Below are 20,138 nucleotides of genomic sequence, written 5' to 3'. Positions count from 1 at the left end.
AATGCGTTATCTAAAACTTCAAGAGTTTTGTTTGTTAGCTCTTCTGTTTTAGTAGGGCTAGTCTCTGGGGTGATATGTATTCTGTTCTTACTTAGAGTGGGTATCTGGGACGGCTTGGTGGCTGGTTCCAGTTGGGCCTTTATATTCTCATTTTCTAAGGGACTGGACATGGCCCTAACAGGGATTTGAGATTCAGTTTTTTTCCTTAGGTTTTTGTTTAGTGTTTCATCGCTCTCTTTGGAAATTATCTCAGTTTTTGTTGAGGGACTTGATATCACTTCCTTGGAGGGGGGCACGCTTTTTATGACTGGCGTTCTATCAGCGTCACTGCCATTTTCCTTTTTGGCAAAAAGTTTGGGAGATGTTAGGATTTTTTGACTTTTAGCACTTCCATTTCCATCCTTAAGAACAGAAGCTACTTTCTCTTGATCCATTTCTGTTTTTTGAAGTGTTTCAGCATGGAGGGGTTTCTGATGTGTAGAGCCTGGAATGTTTTTGTTTGACTGTTTGTCTCCAGCCAATTTCGGGGCACATGGTATCGATTCAATGATATCCATAGCAGGCCCTTTCTCTGGGACTTTTTTAGGACTTCCTTCATCCTTTCCCTCTGACCCTTTGGCATTCTTTTCTCCAGTGAACAGCTGATACACTGGCAGTTTGCTCTCTTGAAGTTTTCTGACAGAGGGCTTTGGCTGTACCGGCGGAGGGCTTTTTTGGTTATGGACCCCAGATTCAAATTTCATCCTGACAGAGCTCACTTTGTTGTTGTTCTTCTCAGCTACAGGTGGAGGTGGTTCTGATTGTCTTGCCTTGGTCTGCTGATGGACTTTCTCCTCACTATGGCCAGAGAGCACACTTCTTTCAGGACTATTGGGCAGACTAGAGCTTTTCCTCTCAGCTTCGGCGCTCCCGAACAGTTTGCCCGTAGAGGGCTCCCTGAGCTTGCTTGTCCCCCAGTCACCAGCCCCAGTCTTAGCTTTCTGCTGGGATCTCTCCGGGCTGCTGCATGTGGAGCTGGGTCCAGAGCGTGTTTCTCTGGGAGGGTCCCTCTTCCCTGGCTTTTTCTCTGGTGACTGCAGCTCGTCATTGAGTTTCTCTGTTTTGTCACGGAAAAATTGCGAGACCTCACTCAGCTTTTCTTCCGCTTCCTTGACTGTTTGGTCCACACGGTCCTCATAGAGGAGTTTCTCTCTGCTCCTGTCCTGTTTATCCTCTGTGAAGCGCATCCACACTGCATGTTTAGGGCTACCAGGCTCTGTGGAGTAATGCAACACGGTCACTTTGTCAAACTGTGACTCGTCATCCCTGTGGGAGAATTTACCAGACTTTGATGCTGAATCTTTGGAAGTTGACTTCACAACAAATTCTTTCTGAGGTCTATGTCCACTCTCCACCCCTTGCGTCTCCTCTAACGTTGCATGGTCACCAGCCGCAGAATCCTCAGCATCAGAGTGCGACACGTCCAGTTTCTCAGACAGGAGCATTTTCTCAGCAAACCTGTACGATTCTCCTCTTAGCTCTGACAGCTCATCGTCACAGTATTCTATGGAATGTTGACTCAGTAGTTTTAATGCTTTGTAGGAGTCATCCGCCATAAGCTGGGCGGAGCTTGGACGGCTCTCCTCTTCCTGTGAGACCGGGGTATTTACTCTAGACGATTCCAGGAAGGAGGGCAGGGTTTCCTCGGCAGTAAGCTCCTCCTCTTCCTGTTGTGCCTCATCGTAATTTGGCAGTTCTCTGATACCCCGGTCTCCCTTGTAGATGAATAGATCTGGATGTTTCTTGGTTTCCCTAATGATGACCTCAGTCGGTTCTTTGGTGTTGCCTTTTTCAATGTGAACCTCTATAATTCTCTCCACTTTGGGCTTTTGTTTAGTATCTTTGTCAAAGAACCTAGGTGTGAGCTCATCTCCTTTGATGGAGTCTTGGCCAGCTTTGTGTTCAAACAGGCCTGCTAGCTCCTTGGAGGGGTCTCTACCTGACTGGAAGGCTTTCATAATGTCCCTTACAGACATTGTCTCCTCTATCCTCTCAGCACCTCCCTCAGTCAGCTGAGGTTTATGATAGACCATCCTGGTTGTGGTGGTAATGTGCGTCTCCTCTTTCAAACGCATACTTTTGCTCACAACAGCATCCTCCTCAGACAGTTTCATCTGGAAGGATTTGGAGCTGGCTCCAGAGGCTACCTCTGGTTCCAGGCTTGTGGCTGCTGCAGCGTCCTCCATGATGGGTTCACAGACCTCATCTGGGTGCTCGTAGCTCCTGATGTGGACTACCTCTGTCCTAGTCTCAGTGATACAGGGAGGGATGGGGGACTCGGTAAAGAGGGGTTTAGGCCCGGTGCTCTCAGCACTTTGAGGGGCCGATGGGGTCTTCTCACTCCTGGTCTCAAAGCCACTGTCAGAGAGAGGGCTCTTGTCCTGTTCATGAGAAAAGTCCTCAGGCGATTCTAAGATTGCATCTGTGCCATGATAACCCTCTGCCAGTTTGCATAAGTCCTTCTCAGAGGGAGAAGTGCGCATTCCTGTGGGCGGCATTTTGAGCTTGTGCTCAGGTTTGAGGGCACGTTTCTGTTTTTCCTCCCCTTCTATTCTAGCCTCCTCGTATTTGGACTTCATTTCGGCTATTTTAGAAAGAGAACTAGCACCAATGTCATTTGCTAAATAGTCGACTACTTTGGCTAAATCAAAATCTTTATTGGGCATGGACTGGGGCCTAGATGGGAGGGCATTTGTGTCAAGAGACGAGTTATATTCTGCTGCGGTTTTCAGTGCCTCTTCTAGTTCATCTTTCGAAAACTCCACCCATTCATCCTCTGAGGGCCTCTCGTTAACAGAAACCTTACTCTCAGTCTGGGCATCCTTCTGTAAAATCTCACTAACTTTAACTAAGTCCTCTTTAACTTTCTCAACAAGACTAAATGGCTCAACATCCTCTAGCTTAGTCTGTTTAGGAGACTGAGAGGTCTGGACGGTTTTAGCTGCCATCCTGGTATCAGTCTGGAGGATGGCAGTCATTCTTATCAGATCCTCCTTCATTTCTGCCACATCTTTTAGAATTTCGTGGTTGGACGTAGGTGCTGTGTGGATTATTGGAGGAGTGATAAAAGGAGGGGACTTCAACTGTGTTTTTGGTCTGGTTAACGTGGAAGACTGTGTAGAGCTCCTAGATTCTGCTGTGGCCATTTTAAGTGACCCCGGTCCAACTTTGGGAAGCTCTTTTACCTGGGGCTCAGGTGAGATATTAAGTAGGGAGTAAACTGGCACTGTCATTGTGTTGGAGGACACCGGGACAGGGGAGGGAGGGGTGGTTCTAAGAGACCCATTAGCAGTGTTGGTTCTACGAGAAGATGACAGGGATTTGAGCGTGCCGTAGCCTGAGCAGGAGGTGAAGGTCTTCTCCGCTTCGTCTATGGCAGCACTGACACTGCAGGTGGCAGCCTGTGTGGTTGCCTGGATCCTCTCCTGGAGACTGTTGCTCCGCTCAGATAGGAGACGGGATGATGGGGAGGTGGGAGTAGAGGAGGAGGAGGAATATTTGATCGGGGAAACCGATCCATTCATTGCTGGCACCTCGGAGGGCTGGGAGTGCGAGGACAGTGATTGGATTGGCTTTCCTTTGGACGTCATCATTGGATCTGTGGAAGTCCGAATTCCTGACAGACCAGAGATGCTTTTTACAGATGAGAGGGATGAAGCCCCTGTGGAGCCCAGGACTGTTTTGAAAGGTAAGCTAGAGTTATACATGTTCACTGTTGATTTGGGGGATGTGGGGGTGGTCATTGTCATAGCTGATCTATCAGGCACAGATCCTGTTCCTGGAATGCAGGGAGTCCTTGTCGTAAATGATGATGCAAGTCCCTTAATAGACACAGGATCTGTCCCTGTTCGACTAGCAGAAGACATCAGGCTGGCCGACACTTGGATGGGGTACTGGGCCTGCTGAACTACAGTCTTAATGGGGGAGGCCATTGTTCTGTAGGATCGAATAGGAGAAGCTACTTCGCTAATTGATTGGACTGGGGGTGTTGCCAAGACTCCAAGGGTGGACTTGATGGGAGAGGAAGTGGGGAGGGACCAGATGGCCGTCAGTTGCGAAGCAGGTGACGGGTGGGACGGTGAAGTGGAGAGAGACCCCATTCCGGACCTTGCTTGGCCAGGGACGGAAGCAGGAGCAGACGACCATGCCTGGTAAGATCTTGTTGAAAAGACAGGTTTGTGAGGGTAACCAGCAGGCAGTGTTCTTGTTGCGCTTCGCTCAACTGCTTCTTCAGAACATAAGCAAAATGAAAATCAAACGGAAAATGCAACAGAAAATGGTTGGAGAAGAAAAAACATAACAAGAGAGACCAGAGGAAAAGAATTGGTCAGTGACGCCTTCTGTTATCAAGTGAGGAAGAAGAACAGTACCTTGATGAGGTGTTGAAATGGGATATGAGGGTGAAAATGGAGCCAAAACTATTGATGTGGTATATTGTGAACCAGGGTCCATATATGATAAGAAACATAACAGAAAAATGCCCAAAGAAGCACATTCACACAACACAGTGACCTAGACACAAAGACAGGACAGACAAAACAGAAAAAATGGCAAGACAAATGCACGAACCCAGAATAACAAAATCTCTCTTTTGACTTCAGATGAGCTACAATTTATCTGCCTCTGGCTGTCTCAGTCTGATCAAGTGCCTTTTATCTGTTTGGTCTGAAATTCCACTTAAATATATGAACGATTCTTCCCCAAAGATTTGGTCTTCTGGTATAACAGAACTGTAGACTATACAGAAGCATCGGTTTTCTTTTACTGCAATTTCTATTGTGGCAAAACACAGGTTCAGGACTAGGGTTTTAGGTCCATAATATGCATGTCATGCAAGATTGGGTACCCTTGTGACAAGTAGCTAAAGTGTACCATTGTGAAATCCAGAACCTCAAAGTCACATAGTGACTTGGCATGCATTTAGTTCAAAAATAAATGCTGCATGATCATAAAGCCAAAAAGAGTGCAAATCAAATTAGTAACAGTTTCACCTTGACTACATGTGCAAATGCATGTGACCATTAGATTAGTCAGTCAATGAAAAATTGGGAGGTTGCAAATTCTATCCTATTTAGTGGAGGAACCAAAATAAAGTTTTGAGAAACCATACAGTGCACAAAATATGTGGGCAGGCACAGCACAGCAACTTAAAAAGACTCAATAAAATGCCAAAACAATTCCATGCAAAATAGGACCATGTCAAGAACAAGCATGTAGACTTACAAGTGCAGGTTATGTAGGGTGAGAATATGTATATTTCACACATAAATATGTACTTTCTATTATTCCTACATCGTTCACTCAGATTTTTTACACGAGAATTCAAAGTCACCTCAAAGAAGCATTTTATTATTGTCATCATTTTGTTAGTGAAAATTCCCACTCACTCATCGCAGGCTCGGCCAGATAGCTGTAGCGCTTACGCAAGGCTAGAGATGCAAAGGTGTGACGTCGCTCGGGTTTTTCAGTCTGCAACAATAACAACAACACAATCTATGATTCCCTAACAGAAACTGGGGCTGAATTGACCTTCCATGTCATTAAACCCAATCAATATGATATTAAGTAATGATTTGCTGCTGCCAGCAGTGTTCCAGGGGTATGGTAAATTGTATTTTTATTATGTCAACTTTAATTGTGTTTATACTTGGGGCCCAGTTTAACACAGTTTATCTTTCATACTTTCTTCCATTAAAAGTAATACTATACCTTAAGTACCAATGGACAATACTCCTTTAAGTTACTAGTTAAATCAGAATAAAAAAAACACTTAACAGATCCATTCATCTTTGAATAAAAAATATCCTTAACAAAACAAGCAATCAATATTCACATTACATTGGACTCTAAAGAAGAGTTAGATCTTAAAAACAACTGAATGTATAATCATATCTGTACATTCAATGTTTCAAAGGGAGCAGCGCAAGAGAAGAACAGGCAAAGCTAGTTTGACCCTACAGCAGCAGTGGAGTATGAAGGGGCGGCCCCCGGTACCCGTGCCTAGCATCTAGCAGATCATTACAGCAGCACATAGCCGTGATGGGTGGGGCAAATTACCTCTTCCTCTGGGTCTGATTCCATTTCCTGGTTCCCAAGATGCATTGCAGAAACGGGGGAATAACATAATGGACAGCGGGGAAAAGAAACATCAGGATGTGAAAAAAGCGATTGAGAGCAAGGACTGAGAAGTCACCACAAAGCAGCCAGCAAAAAGAAAACCAAAGCACACAGAAACACACATACACAACAGCCAACATGTACCGCAATAGTAACACAGAAAGAAAACGCAAACCACAAGTAAGCCAATTTGGAGGAAAAAAAGCACATGGCCCTTTGTGCAGCAAAGCCTACAGCCAAAGCATGAACAGGTCAAAATCAAGACAGATTTGATGATAGAACTGCCCACAACAACACCTAGAGGGAAGCTTTGAAACAGATAAAAGACACTCTGGCAGTAGTCTCTGCCAAGTTGAGCCCCTTAGATCTTACAGTACTGCCCTACACTTCCCCTGACCATGAGTATGGCGTGGTGATGACACAGGGATGGAGGTGGAGGCAACGTCTTACCTTCTTCAGTGCTGGCAGAGTGATGTTGAGGTTGCACACAGCTGTTTGAGGGAAGCCCTTTGGAGTCTTGCACTCTTTCAGGAAACTGAGACGTCCACATGGCTCCTGACTATTGTCTCTGACCTATTGATAGACAATGCAACTGTTCATGTTCATAACACAACTGCATCCTGTTGGGGCTTTTGATATGGTGCAATAACCAGGAAATTCGGCACATCAAATAATTATTCGGATGATCAAAGCCATAGAAAACACCCATCAAATTGTTCGGAAGCACACACAATTAACATGTAGTCATTTAGCAGACGCTCTTATCCAGAGCGACTTATAGTAAGTACAGGGACATTCCCCCTGAGGCAAGTAGGGTGAAGTGCCTTGCCCAAGGACACAACGTCATGTGGCACGGTGGAGTATCGATCACGCAACCTTCAGATTACTAGCCCGACTCCCTCACCGCTCAGCCATCTAACAATTAAGAATATGTAATTATTGTATTACCTTGACACAGATGGGAAGTCTGTTCTCTTTGAATGCGTAGAAGTTCAGGATGAGCTGCTGTCCAGCTTTGGTCAGAGGGGCCAAGTTACCATAGCAATCCACATAGATGGGTCTGCCTTCCAGAACCTGACAAACACACAACATTCAGAACCAAGCTGGCACAAAACCCTACCTCTATAGCTCAAATATCTTGTGTGATACAACTACACCAATGCCTAAAAAATAAACATTTTTGTTTGCATGGAAAGGTTCCCCCTTATTTTTCCTTATCATGGATTGCAATAATGGGAGCATGCGCAGAGAGTAAGCTTAACAAAAGCAGCATATAGGTTTTGTGAAGGTTGAGCCTTACCTCAATATCCTTGCTCCGGGCCACCTCCTCAAAGTTCTCCTGCTGCTCTAAAGTCTTGTCCACCTTGTCATCCGTCATGCAGAAGCAGCGCAGCCGGGATTCAACAGGGTCATTCATTTTGGCAAACACCACAAACTTGGCCATGTAGGGAACACAGATCAGGTCCCGGTACAGCTGGGTGGCCAAACCCACCGTCTCTGGAATCTGGTGGCAGTCTGCCAACCAGAACCTGATGAGGTAAAAGCACACAGCAATGGTAAAGTCATTGTGTAAACACACAGCCAGGCTGGGAGGGAACATAAACACACACATTGGGAAACAATATATTTGACCGTTTTGCATTTAAAAAAAGAGAGCATCCCATTAAGCATTTGTTGTATAAAATGACACAGTGTGTAGTTTTTGAGGTTAGATTGTATTTTACCTGGCTGACACATTGGTGGTGAATGACACACAGTCATTGACGAAAGTAAGAGGGGTAGTGCCTGTGATGTCTTCCCACTGGGCTGGAGAGGTTCCTCCTGTTTGGGGAAGACACCATTTTGCAGATTAGGACCATAAAGGAAGTATTCAAATGTATTGTATAGATTTGGAATGGGTCTTATGGCTATACCAAAATACCTATAATGTCAAAAGATGATGTGAACAAAATTCACACTCAGATCATTGAGGATAGGCTTGGTTGGCTGGACTGGACCAGCAAATGGTGTACCTGTGATGCTGCAGAGAAGGCGGAGGCAGGGGGTGGAGTCACCCTTGTATCCATTGCTCACACCTTCCCCTGAGAGTGGCGGGACGGGGATTGTCATGGTGATGGGCTTGTGGAACTTCCTCCTGCGTGGTTCCACAGTGACGATGGGGCTGAAGGTGGCCCGGTTCCCCAGGATAGTTTTCACTGTATATTCAGGAATCGGCTGGGCCTGGAGAAAGAGGAGAAGGAGGATATTAGTGCAGAATGATGAAGGTGAGGTAGAGGATTCCAGGGCTGACAGAAGGGAGGCAGAGAGAGAGAGAGAGAGAGAGAGAGAGAGAGAGAGAGAGAGAGAGAGAGAGAGAGAGAGAGAGAGAGAGAGAGAGAGAGAGAGATGTCGACACTGAAATGGAGAAAAATATGTCATAATGCTGGACACACACACCTGCAGTCCGACGCGTATTTTCTTGGTAAGCGCCCCCTCTGGGAAGGATGCCTGCACCAATGACACGGTCTTGCTGGTCAGAGTCCCTCCCTCTGGACCCATCTGATTGGATTCCTGCTTTATCCTAGACACTACGGCAAAGTACTGTGGAAAATCCTTAGTGATGATGCGGCAGATCCTCTTCTTCTCCAGCTCAGCTGAACTGTCAAGCTCTACAGGGGATTCAAGTTCCAGACATTTATTTTAATCAGAGAGTCACAATAAATACATCAAATAGTTCTAATGAACGTTTTTTGGTATCTATGGCTAATGCATGCATTTCTGATGGTTTTATTGCATCTGCAAACTTCAATCTTGATCATTCCCAGCCTACCTTCATCCATGCCATTCAGGAGCTGGTTGAGGTCTTCAGTCTTATAATCATACTGGTGTTCCTTCCATGTCTCTCCATTCTCACTTCTCAGCATGATCAACTCGCGCTCCTGGCCCCGCAACGAGCCAAAATGGGGGATCTCCACAATGACTGGCCTGGAGGGAGACAGTACATAGGGGCCTTTTCAGAGGAATTCACAAGAAGATGAAGAAAGATCTAAAATGGCTGACTGCAAGGCAGCTGACATGGAAATGGTGTTAGCGGATGCTGAGTGACTATGACAACATTATACTGTTAAATAATTGTATGGAACAAGGTTGGGGTCAGTTCTGCTTTAATTCAGGGAATTTTATTATATATGATTTCAAGTATCTCATTCAGTTTATGATGATCAAATGATGACGTGAACCCATCCGTAATATGGCATTTTGTAGTCAGTAAGTGGCGCACAGTAGTCTATAACCAAACCAAATGGACTGCAAGTCCCATGTCAGGATGTGTGTTGTGCTATTCGAAGGAGACAGTTCTCCCAATGCTTATTGTGATCTGACATACAAAATGCATGGAGAGAGCAGCAGGTCCAGAGAGAAGCAGGAGAGAGGACAGGAATAAAAATGGTCCTTTCATGAAGGGGAGCTTTGATATCCTTAACTCACTGTAAGATCTACTGACAGAGAAGGTAGCCGAGGATCCAGATTCACTGATCTACAGAAACAGACTCTTGAAGATGTTGCTTTTCATCTCAAATTGTTTTTAATTATGAGAACATGTAAAGCAAATGGTGTATATTCCTTTGGCATTTCCAAACAAATGTCCAAATGTTAGTCTGACAGTGAGACTTTCTTTATGCTACTCTTCCTCTGACGAGGCAGAATGAACAGCAGATACCTTCTCCAGACTTGGGACCAAAACCTATCATTTTGCTGATGCGATCCATTATATCTAAAGATGAGTCAAAGTATAACAGTCATGAGAGCGGGATGCTTAAGGACCAGGGACTCATGCCTCCAAAAGCGCAGTCCAGTTACAGCAGCCAACATGATCGGCACCTTTCAGTGACCAACCAAATCAACGGAAAGCTGCAGGGTCGAAATAATACAGAAAGTCTTAAATGAACATGTCCAGAAATTGGAATCAAATCACAACAAATGGAGGTGGCAGTTATAATGATAGTATAACTGTTTCTAGCGTGGCGGACAGACAGCCTCGTGTCCCCTCTAGAAGGACGCTCCTACCCAGCAAATTTTGTTCCTTTGGGGCCGAGCTGCAGCACGCGGCTCACCATGCTCTCACTCTCGCTAAGAGAAGGGAGGCGTTTGGGCAGGTGGAGTTTACTAGGGTGGAGTAAGGTCCACGCAGCCATAGAAGACAGAGGAGAGGATAGACACAGCAGACTTTAAGTCTGGTTCAGTTGTCTCTAGCTAGCTCAGTTTTCTTTTAAATAGAGTTCTCAGTGAATGACTATTGTACTGCAACCTAGCATGAGAACAATATACCTGACTAACAAATGCCAGCTCATTATACATGGCTAAAGCACATATATTTACACATCTCAAGCAAGGCTACAGCAGCAAATTCTGAAAGTGTGTGGTTGGGGTATTGAGTAGTAAGCAACAAGCTTCTGTCAGATATCATTTCATGGGTACGATCATACACCAGACACATAATACTAACTACCACACACCTCAACCAACACACGCTACAAATAGATGGTTTTCATGGAGATGAGGAGAGAAGCAGGGGCACGTCAGTCACCCGGCAACAGGTCAAAAGTCAAATCCCAAACTTACCCCAAGAACTGCGCTCCAGCCGGTCCCACCTCCACCAATCGGCTGGCAAGCCCCTCCCCCTCCACCATTGGGGGTGGAGTTGCCAATTTGTGCCTCTTGACCAATCGACAGGTGATTCGTGTTGGCGCAGTGCACTTTCTGGGGGGGATAATAATGCGCATCCCATTGTGACGACTTCCTCTCATGGACCCGCCCCTGGCGTCCACCATGAAGCTGACCAGGAAGCTGGAGGAGGTAGAGGGAGGTGAGGGGTGACACAGGCCAGTTAGCAAGGGCTTGGAGAGAGGCCACGCCTCAGAGAATGGAGGTGAGAACACTTCCCATGCTGTGACCAGAACACACTCACACTCACCAATGCACAGGAAAGGGTGAGGGAGAGAATGTGAGAAAGAATATGTCGTTTGGAGTTATCTATGCTGGTTATTTGTCCATTCTCTAAGATGACAAGTTGGAAACATGAGTAAGGTACATCTTGTACGTTCTTTAAATCACCGATCATCAAAACGAAACAAATTAGAATACATTTTGAGTCCATTCTACTACAGACAGGACAACTACCAACATAGACCCCTCCAAGGTAGCAGATCCATTAAAAGAGTCTGTGTGTTAATGATATTCATGTAGGTTTCGCTGAGTAGGGAATCTCATTACACACACACTGTAGCGTGCTGGGTCACACTCACACACAGAGAGACTTTCTGAGCTTGGTGTTTTTATACATACTGTAGAGCGTAGATGCATGTGTATGTCGAGGTGTGTTTAGAGTACGTTTCAACAGATGGAATGCTTGGTGCTTGCTGTGGGAACCTGTGTGTGTATCTAGGGGTGACTGATTAAGCGTCCCTAATTAATCACCTGAACACAACATTACAAGAGCTATTCATCAATAGGAATCTAGCTTGACCTTGGGTACACATGGCAGCTCAGACTTAAGACACTGAGGTCAATATGCAGTCAATAAGACTCACTCACAAAAGCATGCACAAACCTGAATTACAAACAGAAGGCTTTTTGTGACAGTGAACCCTAACTTGTATTCAACAGGGTCAGTATATTCCCTGTACCGGTCTTTGGTGTGTTAAGTCCAACAGTGAGGTAAAATAACACAGAAAAAAAGCCACAAGCACAGACAGGAAGAAGAGAATGTGGGGACAGGAAACAGGAAACAAGGGGAACCAATCATCACCTGCTGTCATACTGCGGGAGTGGAGAGGAAAAGCTGCAGAGCAACCCAGGAGGAACATGTCAAACAACAAACTCATCATGACCCATCACAGCCACTGTATCATGGTCACTAGGATTTTGCATAGTGGAGACATTTCAAGGAAGATGACGGAGGATTAGGAGACTAATCGTATACTAAGAGTGCAGTGTTTACAGAAGATAAGACAGAGGGGAATATAAGGTTGACGGGAATGAAGAAAAGCACTGGTAATTGTTGAAGGAATGACACATCTTATGAACGTCTTTTTTTATGGGGGGGATTATTTTGTATTCACTGCTTATGTTTAGTCAGCAAGTCAGTTTGGTTGGTCAGTCAGTCCCTCCTCTTCTAGGTGGTCTAGGGTCCGGTTCTTACCCAGAGTGTACGGGAGAGGACACCAGGTTGACGTTGTCCAGAGTGTCAGCTGCCCAGCTGTAGCGTCTCAGAGAGTCAGAGTCCATGTCCCGCGCCACCGCCAGGTTCTGTAAGCCACACACAGGGTTAGCATAACACTGCTATGTGTGTGTGTGTGTGTCCCTAAACACCAACATAGTCATTTGCAGTGCAACTACTCTGTACCTAATCACAACTAGATATGAAGCATGGCAATACAACATAAAAACAGACAACAAAAAGAAGAACGATATCAATCGAATTCTGTCACTAGCAGTCACCCTCTGTTACACTGACATGCTGAACTTGGGGGTTTGGAGAATATGAAAACCTTGACGTGGAATAAAAGGCAGCTCAGTTGGCAAAAAATATAAACTAATTCAATTAAATGAAAAAATGACAAGGACTGTGCTGATGACAAGGATTCAGGCAGAGCTGAGTGGAGAGGGGGGACTACTGAACTGAAACAACTAATGCCGCAAGAGAACAACCACTTTCAGACCTGGGTCTAGACACCATTTGAAAAGATTTCAAATACAGTTCCAAAGATGGTTTAACCCAGGTCTGCTTGGTTGCCTGCAATTCACATGCAGGGTTGATTAAAAGGTCATCTTATCATACGGTCTACCTTGTTGTGAGGATCAACAATGAAGGACATGTCTTTACAGAGACCCTGAAGCATTGGAGGAGAAAACAGAGGACTGTCAGTGGGGATCCCGGTCAGGGACTCTGGCCAATGAGCTTGGCTAATTTCATCCCTTGGGAGAGTACGAGGGCATTGGATTGGCTAACTCCCTTACACAGTACATTGAGCAAACACAGACTCTGGCCCTTGCAAAATTTGTGTAGCCTTGCAGGCCAACTGTTGAATGCTTTGCATATGGTGACGTACAGAAAGAGAGAGAGAGACAAACACACAAACAGACAGACAGACAGACAGGAAGACAGAGAGAGTTGTCCGTACCGAGTCCTTGTTGGGCGCCAAGATCTCCTCGATCATCATGCTGTCCCTGGTGAAAGAACTCCTGTTGAGGGTGTGGGACCTATCTGAACTGAAGGAGCGCAGGCTGGGGTTGGAACATGACACGACCACAGCAGAACCAGAACCACAACCACAGGGGCAGCAGACAGGACAGAGGGAGGAGGGGTGGCGGTGGTGGAGGGGGTGTGAACAGAAAACACAAACAAACAAACAAACATCATTACTGCATGCAGCTTCCAGGGAGCTAGGGCATCAGCACAAGAGCAGAAACTAACTAACCCAGCCTAAACCCAGGACAGGAGTGGACTATAGCACTGAGAATCGTTCACTTTAATAGGGCCAGTGAGCCGAATAGTGGTGTGGCCATGATATGGGTGTTCTGTGCACAAGCAAGATGACAGCATTCAAAATGAAATATGGAGCAAGCTTAACAATACATTTAAATCACAGAAAGATGCATGAGCTACTTTTGCAGCTACTCTTTAAATGGCCAAAAAGACAATGTTGGGTAGGGTATTTTCAGTTCACAACAGTAAGCTGCTCACAAGCCTGTACATGTTAACTAAATATCAACTTTAAGTATTCAATTTAAAAACTGTTGCACCCTGACTAATGTAATTTTCCCAGTGGAACTAGCAATGCATGGTATATTTATGTGACACAATCCAGAAGGTTAAAGCACACTGAATATATTTGACTACAGTAGTTGCTGTTCAGTGTAAATCTAGTACATTTAGTCACCTAGCAAATGCTCTTATCCAGAGCGACTTACAGTAAGTACAGGGACATTCCCCCTGAGGCAAGTGCCTTTCCCAAGGACACAACGTCATTTAGCATGGACGGGAATCAAACCGGCAACCTTCTGATTAATAGCCCGATTCCCTAACCGCTCAGCCATCCAACCCCCCCCCCCCCCCCCCCCCCCCCCCCCAAGTAGTGTGAATTTATTTCTGACACAACTTGATCTCTATTTGCAGAGGCCCATTTTGTTCTGTTTTGGTCTGAAAGGATGTTGAAGTAAAGTCATTAAGCACTCTAGTGTCACATTGCATATTGAGCGTTTTAAACGTGTCGTTTCTGTACTGTAGTATGTCCAGTCGAAAACACAATTCATCTTGAGATCCCTGGAAGCTTAACACTTCACACATAACGTAAGCATCGTATCAGTATTCACACAAAAACCAAGCAAGGCCACGTTCTCCACACAACACAGATGTCTACTAACTCTAAATACAGATGCAAAAAAGACACCCACAGTTGAAACGATAAAAACTGCAAATGGTGCACACACCAGACTCAATACATCCAATAAAATTGAGCTGAAATGAACCAAAATGAATGAGTCACATCAGCACAATGACTGTGGAGTTGTAATGTTTAGGGGGGGGGGGGGGGCAGGGATAGGGGGGTTGGGGGTGCTGTAGGTAAATAGATATCTACAGCAGGGAGCATGTCATGCCCTCTTACCTGACTTTAGGGCTTATGTAAGAGGCGGACGTGAGAGAGGGGTGGGGGGGGTGGGGGGTGGGGGGGTGAGGGAGAGATACAAGAAGAGAGGGTATTGAAAAGCGGCTGATCTGAGAAGAGTAGAACCAAGCAGTGATGCAGTGGGGTCATGATCCTGCAACAGGGCCTCTGCCTTTACATGGCTGGGATACTCTCTGAGACATCCCACGAGGAGAGGGCAGGCTATGGTCCCATCATATTTCAGTTGAGGTACAGTCAAATGACCAAGTTCACTTGATCCTGGGTCAGTTCCCATTGGCCTAGACAGAGGACAACAACTCTAGTCTTAAAGCCTGCTACTGATCCTGGATCAGTTGAAAAGGGAGAGTAAGTTACAGTAGCATGAACCGCCAGAGCCCTTCATCAGAGAGTATTCCATGTAAACACAGCTTTGGCTGTGAAAGACAACACACATGACCAGCTTGATGTAGCCTAGTCTACTTTAAGTAGTCAGCTTCTTTAATCATCATTTCCCTGCTGGACTGGGGAGGTTGAGTAGGAACAATAGACATACAGTAGAGACATAGTCAGAACTATATAGTCATTTAAATAAACCAGGCTGAACATACAGTAGGCTCTTGTCATTCCTTTTTGGTTGTCCACTACAGCACCAATGACTCTCTGGCTGTGGCTGTAAAGTAGCTCACCTACGGTGTAACTGAATGGTGTTATTCAGACAGTTAGAAGGGGACTTTGTATACAGATCTTTTGTTTCGTTATTCTGTCCCTCTGAACAAGGCTGTGACACACACACACACACACACACACACAATAATGTACACACGCACACACGCACACACACGCACACACAAGTAAGTAACCCAATGGGGACACTACAATCATTGAACACTCTTCTAATTTCCTCTTGTCCGGTACATGTGTGGTCATGAGTCAATGTTCAATATAACCCCGTCTGGATATTATTGGATATGTACGGAGGTTCTTTATGTTGAGGGGAAAATCCCCCAGGGCTGCCCTTCATAGGGTTAAACATTAGCTAGTGTGCTACCTTGCCTTTCAGCTCACTGCTATTGAACCAGAGGCTAATGGAAGGCTGGCTGCTGTGGCTCTGTCCATACTGAGTTACAATGAGGGGACCCCTATTGTCAAACTCAGTCCTTTAGAATACATTCTCTTTCCCCACAAAGTCCCACAAAGGCAAATATTCCTTTGCCTCAATCATATAGCATACTGTCTGAAAAACCTGTGGGAGTAGAGACAGATATATTTTGAAAAGTAACCAGCCATCAATGATATTACATTAAATTACAGACTGAGGTAAAACCACTGTATTTAAAACGGTTCTCTATAGGCTCAAGCTAATCCCACAACAAAGAAACTAGGATATTGTCATAACTTTACCTCAGTAAAGCATAATCATATTTCTTAAAAAAAAAAAACAATGGCCCACTGTGAGTGTTGGTGGCTTGCTGTGTCATGTTAGTGATGTGTGTAGAGTGGCCTTACCTCTGTGAGCGCGCTCCAATGCTGAAACCCATGTAGCCCTCCTGTGGGAGAGAGTCGTCCCCCAGCTCCCTCAGGTCCTGGGGGCCCAGGTACTTGTCCGTTTCGCCCGTCATCGCATCCTCACCTGCCATCACAGCACAGGGTCAGTGACCAGCCTGTCTAACTGTCTGTCCTCCTTTCTCTGTCTTCCCTTGGGTTTCCGTTCATCTGTCTGTCCCTGTTCCTCGGTAAATGGTTGTGTGTGTCCAGTGTCAGACTGGGGTTGTTAGACAGGATCAATGCTACAGCCCCAGAGGTATTTTCCTAATCAGCACACTACCCACTGACACATACTCAACCTGACACATCCGATGGACGCAACACACATATACACACACACATATACACACACACATATACACACACACAGCGATAGTTTTTCTTTAGCCACAGCAAGCAGAGAGTGTTGGCTAAAAGGCAAAGGCAGCGAGTAGTTCAAAGTTAGAAAAATACACACGTTCTATTCTAGACATGGTAGAAAATAGGGTCCATGTTGTTCTCCGAGGGAGATCCTACAGTTTGGCTCCAGGCTGGAGGTCTGACCGGAGGGAGAGGAGGAGTTAAAAAGACGAGCGAAAATTAGAACAAGTGCACACAGGCTAAGCGAGGGAGGAGAAAAGAGAGAGAGAGCAACATTCCAGCAGCAAAAATCCACTCTGTAGTGCCCCCTTGCACCACCCCCCTCGCCCCAGCTGCACCCCGGTCCTTCGTCCCCCCTGTAACTTCTCGCCACGGCAACCCCTCCCCCCACCCCTGCCTGCCAGCTTACACACAAAAAAACGTTTACAGACCTCATCTGGCCACATTCCAAACCAAGAATTTCCATTCAGACTCTCACCCCCTCACCCCCACCCCCCACTCCCCAGAAAAGAAGAAGACTTACTACGTAACAAAACCGCCAGTTCAAAAACACTTCATTCAGCTCCTCTGCTCTGAACTTTACTAAACTTTTGGGACAAATTAACCCTATCCCTTCCTCACTCTCTTTCACTATCTCTACTTTCTCTCTACCTCTTTCTCTTTTGCTATCTATACTTTCTTCTCTCTCGATCTGTTTCTGTCTCTCTCTCTCTATCTCTCTCTCTCTGTCTTTCTCTCTCTGTGTGTGTGTGTGTGAGTCTTGCATTACACTCTCTCCCAGAGCAGAATAACTCCCACAAACAGATCAGCTTTCTCCCGCCTCGCCCTGCTCTGCTCTAAGATTATCCTGATACACACACAAACACCAACACACAGGCATACACATGCACCCACACACACATTTCAGGAGTGAAGGACACCAATCTTGAGCAGGAGGTCCAGCTCTAGGAAAGGAATATTAGCAATGTGGGAAACTCTTGACCGCCATGTCTGTGGCTACATACAATAGCCTCAAGCCCAGTATCCCCTCTCTTCTAGGTCATGTTATCCAATTGACAGGTACAAAGAATTATTGATCATGTTAATTCACCCAAGTGCAGTGGGCTGGCGCTTGGGCTGGGGTTTGGAAGTAAGGCAGGGACAAGGACAAGGACAGGCCCGCACCGTGACAGTACCTATTACAGAGAGCTAGCCACACAAGGAACTGGTGCTGAGGTGTGCTCTGTTTCTGTCTGTGGGAGCAGGTCTTGGCTATACTGACCCAGAGAGGTGACAATAACGGTGCAGCCCAGAAGAGAGCATCAATATTCTATATTCCTCCTTTTAATTCAATTACAAGCTTTCTATTCTAGAAGTTGGAGCACAGAAAAGGTCACTATTAATATGGAAAGGTGACCTGATTCTTGCCCATCTGCTGGAAGAAGTGAGCTGATACAAACTGCAATATAAGATCCCTTGCTATCAATGCTAGCTAACAGCACAGCCTATGTTTAGAGTGTGACTGTACTGTAATCAGTGCTGTTAGTACGCTGGTATCCCAGCCACGCCAGGGTAGATTGAGAAGCAGGGGCCACAGGGTCAGATAGCAGCAGTCTCCTAGCCTCACCCAAGCACCGTGAAATGCAACAGGACACCGCTCTGTACAGTTACAGAGAAGACACTTTTAGAACAGAGCTGAGCAGAGCTCAAAGCTGACAGAACCAAGGATAGGACAGGTCTGTTCCAGACTATGAGCTATGATATGTGAGGGAGGACTCGCACATAGTATGCAGTATATATGCACATACATATATGCATATATACTTGTGTACATATGCATATACACAAGAAGCACAGGCACGCACACACATACATACACACCATTTAGTTTCCAAGTATTTAGTTTGTTATGATATTTTCTGTATTACAGCAAACAGGTTACTGGGGTTAAACATGTATAAGAACAACCCCACTTACTACAGTAGCTGATGTGGATATTTGGGAACTCCATTTCTGTTTGGACATAATGAGATTTGTTTCAATATAATGTGTGCCAGGAAATAGAACAGGCTGTCAGTCTGCTGGGCTATCAACAAACAGATCATTTAGGAAACATTAGCCACACAAGTGGAACCAAAATAATCCATTAGGATGATATGTCACTGGTTGGGTGAACCTCTCTCCAACTGCTTCTCTTGCAAGCACACTCCCTTTCACCACAGTCCCTCCCTCTCTCCCTACCTACTCTCTGTCCTTCTCGAACTGTTTGGTTTAGGTCAAACTCCACTGAATGCCTTTGGAGAGCTCTGGTGACCGCATGAAAGGACATCTACACCTTTGTCAACAACCAGTGTTTTAGAAAGACTGGCGGACGCTTCACTGCCCCCCCGCCTGCCTGCCCCACCCGCCCCACCCGCCCCACTGCAGCTGACACTGTGTTTACCATGTCTACGTGTGTGAAATTACAATAACCCCAGCGACAGGCTTCCCTATGAAACGAGACAATGGATCAGATGCGTGCAGGCTACTCTCCAGAGTGAAAGGAGATCTGTTTCACGCTCGCCCTCTCTAAGCTTAGACCCTCTCCTGCCAACTACAATAAAGGCATTTTCCACCCCGAATAGCAAGGCGTGAAATATACACACCAGATTGATGAGCACAAAGACATGAGAACTGAGACAGTAGAAGAAGAGATTGTATTAGTCTGAGAGGAGAGTGGGAAGAGAGACAGAGAACAAACAGAGAGAGACCGTGAGAGAGAGAGGAGCAAGCATAGACACCTGCTACAGGCTAAAACACAGAAGAAAAAAAATAAATAACAGAAATAATACCTTCATCAACATCTGACATATAGTCTTCACTGAGCATTTCAGGTACATTGGCCCTACGGACTGGGTGATTTGAATAAACAGTGTTAGAAAATAAAATGAAAATGCAAATGGAAAAAACATTAAGGTGATGGTAAAGTAACACAAAGTTTTAATCAAATTAACTTCAAATAAATGAATCAATGACAAGAAAGGGAACCATTCACGGCTGGTCAATCTTACCCTCATCATCGGACATGTCCAGGACTTCATTCATGGTCTCTGGCACGTTCATCTTGTGCTTCTCTGTCACTGTCTGTCAGTTCAGAGACAGGCCACACAAAAGAACTTAGGAATTAACAATATACATTTTATTATTTAACCTTAATTCAAAAAACCCTTGTGGCAAAATCGTATTGTGAGAAGGGCGTGGCAAGACTAAAGATAACTTAATTGCTTCTTTCATCTATTTTATATATTATTATATAGCCTGTAGCATAGGGTCACTGGTACTGCTCAGTGTGTGGTCATCTCACCAGAGTGGTCAGAGTCTCCTCAGTCACCACCTTCAGAGTGTCCACCACAGAGATGTAGCCCAGCCGGCTGGCGATGGACAGAGCGCTGTTACCATTCTGGAGAGGAAAAC

At 45.5% G+C, this 20,138-nt stretch overlaps 1 protein-coding gene across 1 annotated transcript in view; it reads right to left on the bottom strand.

The window, feature by feature from the left end:
* Positions 1–20,138, bottom strand: part of ank3b (ankyrin 3b) — an 81,057-nt gene that overhangs the window by 11,949 nt on the left and 48,970 nt on the right. Inside the window, 15 exon segments of the mRNA XM_047032001.1 lie at positions 5,427–5,508; positions 6,607–6,729; positions 7,105–7,230; positions 7,457–7,685; positions 7,881–7,977; positions 8,169–8,376; positions 8,593–8,804; positions 8,966–9,120; positions 10,756–10,980; positions 12,335–12,441; positions 13,317–13,419; positions 16,308–16,431; positions 19,517–19,576; positions 19,736–19,808; positions 20,029–20,124. Of these exon segments, the coding sequence (XP_046887957.1) occupies positions 5,427–5,508; positions 6,607–6,729; positions 7,105–7,230; positions 7,457–7,685; positions 7,881–7,977; positions 8,169–8,376; positions 8,593–8,804; positions 8,966–9,120; positions 10,756–10,980; positions 12,335–12,441; positions 13,317–13,419; positions 16,308–16,431; positions 19,517–19,576; positions 19,736–19,808; positions 20,029–20,124 (2,020 nt within the window).

This window comes from Hypomesus transpacificus, chromosome 13 (genome assembly GCF_021917145.1).
Source record: "Hypomesus transpacificus isolate Combined female chromosome 13, fHypTra1, whole genome shotgun sequence".
NCBI lineage: Eukaryota > Metazoa > Chordata > Actinopteri > Osmeriformes > Osmeridae > Hypomesus > Hypomesus transpacificus.
This window is presented reverse-complemented; position numbering and strand designations above follow the sequence as displayed.